General features: G+C 32.5%; 1 protein-coding gene across 2 annotated transcripts; it reads left to right on the forward strand.

Annotated features, from left to right (window-relative positions):
- The first annotated feature begins 489 nt into the window (after positions 1-489).
- Positions 490-4544, forward strand: LOC114378359 (transcription factor bHLH130-like). 2 transcript variants are annotated; one of them, XM_028336941.1, is made up of 7 exons: positions 490-635; positions 1132-1761; positions 2951-3282; positions 3409-3579; positions 3858-3923; positions 4017-4085; positions 4185-4544. In XM_028336941.1, the coding sequence occupies exons 2-7, from the start codon at positions 1149-1151 to the stop codon at positions 4236-4238; spliced, it is 1305 nt and encodes a 434-aa protein (XP_028192742.1). In that variant the 5' UTR covers positions 490-635; positions 1132-1148; the 3' UTR covers positions 4239-4544. The 2 variants fall into 2 exon arrangements, with proteins under 2 accessions (XP_028192742.1, XP_028192743.1); XM_028336942.1 differs by lacking the exon at positions 490-635 and adding an exon at positions 688-905.
- Positions 4545-7226: the final 2682 nt, after the last annotated feature.

The raw sequence follows: 7226 nt of genomic DNA on the forward strand, positions 1-7226 counted from the left end.
GAGATAATGGAAGAACCTAATAAGGGTAAAGGTGGTTGCCCCTTCCTGCAACCAAAGAACGCCAAATATGCACATTCATTCCTTATATACCCTACGTTCCTTAATTCTTTGATCCTTAAACTAAGTATCACTTGCCCAATTCTACTCATTTTTTGTACTTCTTTCTATTATATATGACTTCCTAAGTTCCATGAAAAATAAAAGAAAAGCTTCCAAAGCTTATTTGTTTATAGTATGACTTAAAAGAGAAGTGTAATTAATGCACTTTCTCCATTTAGCAAGTATACACAGAGAAAGTTAGATGCCAAAACACACATTCTTTAAGTTTGGCCATTTCACGGGGTAATATATATTTCGTCAAAGGGAAGATTATGAAGAAAAAATAAATAAAGAGAAAAGGACAAAAGGTCATCATGGTATTATCGTTATAATGGAGAAATATAAGGGTAATCACTGAGCAACAAAGTACATAAATATATCCCAAAGGCAAGACAAATAGGCTTAGCTTTCATCCCCACAACTCTTCTCTTCCTCTTTGATTGTTTGTCTGGATTTTGAGTTCTGATCCAAACTGTTGAAGCTGAAGAACCTGAGCCCAATTGAACTCTAACGTGCCAAAATTTTTTGAGTTGCATGTATGCCCTCTATTGTGTTTCAATTTGCTAATTTCTTTTTTTTTTTTTTAACTTTTTTTATTTGATTTTTAAGATTTATGGTCCCAAAAGCTACTCCTGCTATGGCAGGAACAGAGGTCAAGAAATAGTGTTTCTCATTCTGTTAGAGTGACACTTTTCTATTTCTGACCCTTTGTCAGGTTTTGCTGTTTTAAACTTTGTTGAGGACAGAATTTGCATTTCTCTTTGAAATTTTGGTCTTAAATTTTTTAGGCTATCCTGGTCACCAAGGTAATTGCAAAACATGTAAAATTTTTCCATGAAGAAAACATAGCTAGTTATATAAAGAAATCAATATAAGGATAACCTTTTTTTTTTCTTTTGGGGTGATTTTCAATTTCTAATGAAGAAAATCACTAACTAACTAGGAAAGCTAACAATTACAATAAATCACTAGTGACATAATTGGTGATTTCGAGAATAAAGATACAATGAGAATTTTTCTGGTTATTTTCAGGTGATTGTGAAGATAAGATGAGTATTGTGTATAGTCATGCTGTGAAGTACTCTCAAGGGGAAACAAGGATGAACCCAGAAATGGATTCAAACATTGGTCAACATTGTCACCAACAAAATTCTGGACTAATGAGATACCGTTCTGCCCCAAGCTCATTGCTCACAAGCCTTGCGAACAACAACAACATTAATAATAACACCACCACCAATGGTTGTGTTAATGGCAAAGCTTTCAGAAGTGTGCATAATCATCATCAGCAGCAACGTTATCCTCCCTCCACAAGTTCTGAAATGGAGACCATGTTGGCCAAGTTGATTTCTTCAAACAATTCTGAGCCTTTGCAAGTGAAGGAAGAAGCAGTGGCCTCTGTTTCACAGCCACCACAACAGCACAATGGTTACTCCTATGGGTCTTCACCTCAGATGATGTACCAAACTCAGCAAATTCAAGGCTTGCCTATGCCAAATGGTTCTTTAGGGAATGCTTTTGATGGCTCATTCAGTGCAGTGAATTCCCTTGCTTCACAGAATTCCACACAACCTAGACTGGGTGCTTCCACCAATTGCAACAATCTCATTAGGCAAAAGAGTTCCCCTGCTGGGTTTTTCTCCAATTACTCAGTTGATAATGGTATGCCCTTTTGTCTAAGTAACTGTCATGGAATTTCATTTGAGTTTAATTTTTCATACACCCAAAAATCACCTAAATTATGACTTTTAAAATAATTATTACAGAAGTTAATCTAATCATACATCACAGTCTATAATTGAATTTACATTATCAGCGCATTTTAATTAAATTCATTTCATTTTGTGTAAAATTTCTTCTTCCTATGAATGTCAATGTGTTCTCTCATTTTGCTTAAATTCAAAACCATTTTCCATAAAAAAAATTAGTTTGGTCATGTGAATTGAAGGGGTTAATGGATCATATCTGATCAAAGATTTGTGGAAATTTTAAATTAATATAATGAAGTTTGCCAGTTAATTAATTAGCTTCAAGTGAAGTCAAGTTAGATCCCTTTTTTTCCTGCAGTATTGCTAAATATAGTAAAGCAATTGGGGGTTACTTGTACAGAATATAAAATCGAGTATCCATTTCCTACATAGAGTTGACTTTAATTTTAACTATTCTTATTAAGAAATTAAACATCTTTTAATCAAAAGAAAACTAATCATATTGTACATTTGAGGGAAAAAGAAGATGAGAGGGAATGAAATATCAGGGAAGAATCTGAGAAAAAAAGGCATAAGAGTTAGCTGTAAAAGCACTAAAAAAAAATGGGTCACAGGTGGAATCCTTTAATTATATGTATTTTTTTTCCTTCTGAGTAGCAATTTCTCATACCAATAAATTTAATTTTTCGTTACCAGCACCCTTTGGTCTTAGTGAGAGTTCGGTTAAAGTAAGATGTTAGATCCAAATATTATGAATTCAGAAATAGACTTCAGTAAACTTTTTTCTCTCCCCAGTAAATGGTTACTTTTGCTTGGTTTGGTTTTGAGAAAAGAAAATGAGAGGATTTTAAAATTTGAATAGAAGAGAAAATATAAGAAAAAAAAATTTGTTTATCTTTAAATATGATTTTTTCTCTTTTTCCTTTTTCTTTTCTTTTTAACAAACCAGACAAAAAAAAATCATTATCTGTGCTTTTTTCTCTTTATTTTTCTTTTCATCAAAGATATTATAATTGAAGTTCAGATTTGTCGAGGCTTGAAGTGACTTTTAGATATCAGGACTGTTATATAAAAAATAAAATAAAAATCCTTTTTAGTGTTGTAAAGAGTATAACATTTTGTATTGATTGCAAATCTTGTAGCAATGAGAGATGTGGCAAGTTTTAGGGGCTGTGATGTCTCAAATGGACAAGCTATTACATCCTCAAGTGGGTTGCATGGTGGTACTTTGAACTTATCATCTAGGCCATCCTCTTGCTCCACCCGAATGCCACAGATTGCTGAAAATGGAAATGAAGGTGTGGAAGGAAATTATGTTGAAAGTAGAAACCTGAGAAATGATAATATCAACAGCACTAAATGTTACATGCCTAGTTTCACCACTGACTTCTGGGATGGTTCTTCATTCAGTCCCAGAACAGCTAGTAACAATGGTGAAATCTCATTTTCCACTTCAAATGCTATGGATATTCAGGTACAGAATAATTGAATTACATCATATGATCCATGTAGCCAACCTCACCTAGTGAGATAAGGCTTTTGTTGTTGTTGTTGGCCTTTTTGTTCTTTGTTGTTGATCAGTGAAAAATTATGTTACCAGGGTGAAGATTTTGGATATCAAAAAGTTGGTTTGACCCACCATTCGAGTCTGCCTGGCTCTTCTAGTAGGGTGGCTACAATGGAGAAGTTTTATCAAATTCAAGGATCTGTTCCATGTAAAATTCGAGCCAAGAGAGGTTTTGCCACTCATCCGAGAAGCATTGCAGAGAGGGTAAAAGTCTCATTTGATTCTACTGTTACTCTAGATTACTAATCATATGCAAGGTTTTAAAAGATGGTTTGCGACCATGATTTTAGTCACCACATCAAAGTTTTTGGGATCTGTGAACTGCAATTGTGACCGCATTTGTGTACAATTTCCCACAATATCAAAAATCGCAACAAAACCATGACTGCAATTTATAATCTTGATCATATGATTGCATTGCCATTTAATGAAGTAGCTACTGGTGAACTGCTTCTTATGTTATCTTCATATGCATATTTCAGGAAAGAAGAACTCGAATTAGCGCAAGAATCAAGAAATTGCAAGACCTTTTCCCAAAAACAGACAAGGTAATCTAATCTAACTCTTTCACTAGCAAATCACATTGTTGAGTAAAGCTTCTTCATGGGCACTATGATGACTTGATGCTTTTCTCTTGGCAGCAAACAAGCACTGCAGATATGTTGGATTTGGCAGTTGAGTACATTAAAGACCTGCAGAAACAAGTTAAGGTACTGAGAAATATAAGTCTTCCCATAAATCCTGAAAACAAAATTTAGCCTCCACTATAGTCTATGTTGTCTCACCAAATAATTTTGTTCATCTTGCAGATGCTTAGAGATACTAGGGCAAAGTGCACTTGTACAAGCAATCAGAAGCACTGATTTATATCCTTGTAGATATAAAAAAGAAGGAGCATTTTTTTTCTTTTTATGTATTTATCCTTTGGTGTACCAAAATTTTGGGTCAGTGTGATTATGTAGAGTAGTGCTGATATTTGCAAGTATCTAAGAATTTAGGTCCAGGCCCGAGTGAATCTCTTCAGTTTTTTTTTTTTTTTTTCATTCTCCCTCATTTGTTTTTCTTTCTTTCCTTTGCTTGATTTAAGGATCATAATATACTAGCAAGTTTAGAAAGAGTCAATTGTAACTGTTCATTTTACTCATAAGAGGTTTGATGGCATTACAAAATGAATGTGTCCTGAGAACTGTCACACGCTAAAGATTGAGTACATTAAGCGGTATAAGATCTTTGTATTCGTGTTGCATATATAGGGGGTTTCCTTATTAGGAGTGCAGAAAAGAGGGGTGGAACTGCCTTGATACATTGCTAAAATTTATCTCTCCCATTTGGACTATTGCCAAGCTATGCATACTGCAATGCTTATAATCATTTCAGATGGGTGTGACATTAGATCTGAGAGGATAGGTCTAGCTTATATTGATGTAGCAAAGAACAGTGCTGGGAATTCATTTTCTAATATACTTCTTTTAACACTTTATTTATTCTTGATTAAAATTTATCAGAAATTACAAAATTATGAGAGAGGTTTATTATTGATCACAAGTAGTTAATGACATACGTCAATATGTTAACTTTGACTCACAAGTGGTTGAGAATAAATAACTGTGATTGTATACAATTATTGATATATGGTTTAAGGCCATACATAACCGAAGAATGAACAAGATTCTTCAAGAAAAAAATAAAGGTTCCAAAAGTGTCACAAGGTTAGTGAAATGTCATGCTAGTTAGTTTTAACTCACAAGTAATTAAAAGTATTGAGGTTATTGAAATGTATAACAATGATTAATATTAATTATGCCTTAAAAGTGGTCAACATATAACCCTGTTGATAGTTTGTGATCACTTATTCTTAACCACTTATAAAGCGAAGTTGATCATATTTATGTAGTTAATTAACCACGTTTCTGGATAAATGTTGGGTGTACAGATTCCTATATGGATCTTGAACATTTTCCCTTTTACATACCTGACAAGTAGGATTTAGATTCTTCCACTGTACGAGAAAGAATCCAGATCCATTTATTCCAATATATGACACCATATGAAGAGCATAAAGCACTCTAGCTAAAAAAGTGGAAATGACAACAAACAAACGGAAACAAAGTCAACACATGTAAATTCTACTTCCCTATCTATGATTCAACTCAAATGAGCCTTTTAAGCCATTCAAGTACTTCTTGATTGGAAGTCCTTCCCTATAACCAATCAGAACCACTTTCCAATCAAATTCAACAAAGAATTATGAGTCTTGATTATCCTCACAGGCTAAAGGTGGAGCAAATGGTGACCCTGCATCATCCTCACATTTCTTGGATAGAAGATTCCCATATAGTTCTTGGTTACCCTCAAACGAACTATCTTGAAATGCAGAAAACTGCTTATTTTGCTGTGTAGGACCTAAGAGGTCGTTAAAGGACATATTAATAAAGTAGACAAAAAGGTAGTTCTTCCCAATTATTGCTGAGGAATCTTCCCTGATCAACTATTCAGAGAAAGGTTCAATGCTTCATTCAAGGTTTGAAAGCTTCCCTAAGGACGAAGAAATAATGCTACTACGCAAGTTGTTGGACAGGTTGAGCACAACAAAGCATGTTAAGTGTTACATAGGTAAAATTAGGGCCACAGAAATTAACCTAAACTAGAGTAAAAAGGGAAATAAAATCATAAAATAAAGAAATATTTTTCATTCATTCATTGATTTTCCTAAAAGAAGAATACATTTATATAGACCTAATTGATGCTAATCAATGAATATTGTCTATCCATATATCAACATCTCATTATTTAAAATAAAATAATGTCACAAATATCAATTTTACTGCATATATTTTGAGAAATCACTTTTTAGGATTGATATATGTTATTCTCGAAAGTAATTTTCGCTAGTCATACAAAATCAAATATCTTCCTTTAGGAGCCGCAATAATTGCTAATCACTTATTGATGGATGCATATTTATTTTTTTGTTAGATATTGTAAGATTGATACCCGTATATGAAATTCCTAACGGACAAAACATGTGAAGACACTTGATGACGTGTTAGCAATTTTGACTTGTGATTATTGTTACTTTTATATTCAGTGTAAAAAAGAAAAATAAAGTGTCTTGTACATTGTATAATAGATGAAGTCAACTATGGATGTACCTTTAAACACATTGTCACCCGGAGGAAAATACACATTATCACAATTCACAAATAAATTTGATGGAAAATGTAATATTAGGTAAACAAGCTTTAAAGAATAATGAGTACAAATTAAGATGGGTAAAAATTAAGATTTAAATAATGATAAAGATAGGGATAAAATAGGAATTAAAAAGTAACAAACAAGTGATGTAAAAACAGGGTTTAAAAGCATATAATTGGTAATAATAAATATATAGATAAGGGAGAGCGGTGTACTAGCAAATTGGGAGCTGTATTTAGGAAGAGCCCAATTTTCCCAGCCTAACCCACCATTTTGCACTCCCCGGGCCACTACTCATTTAAAAATAAATAAATCCAAATAAATTAATTTTTATGTAACAAAGTTAATTTAAACAAAAATATAGGTTGTCAACAGGGTAAAATATATTTTTGGTCCCTAAGTTACAATTTTTTCGTTTTTGTCTTTATAAGTTTATTTTTTTCTAATTTTAGTTTCGGTAAGTTTAAGTTTTTTTTAATTTTTATTTTTATAAGATATTTTGTTCATTTTTAGTCCTAATAATTTTGTATTTTTCTAATTTTGATTCCTGTAAGTGTGAACATATAAAGACTATAAATGAAAAATAGAATATTAAAGGGTCTAAAAGTAAAAAAACATAAACTTACAAAGACTAAAAAAACAAAAAAAAAATTACA

This window comes from Glycine soja, chromosome 12 (assembly GCF_004193775.1).
Source record: "Glycine soja cultivar W05 chromosome 12, ASM419377v2, whole genome shotgun sequence".
In the NCBI taxonomy this organism is placed as follows: domain Eukaryota; kingdom Viridiplantae; phylum Streptophyta; class Magnoliopsida; order Fabales; family Fabaceae; genus Glycine; species Glycine soja.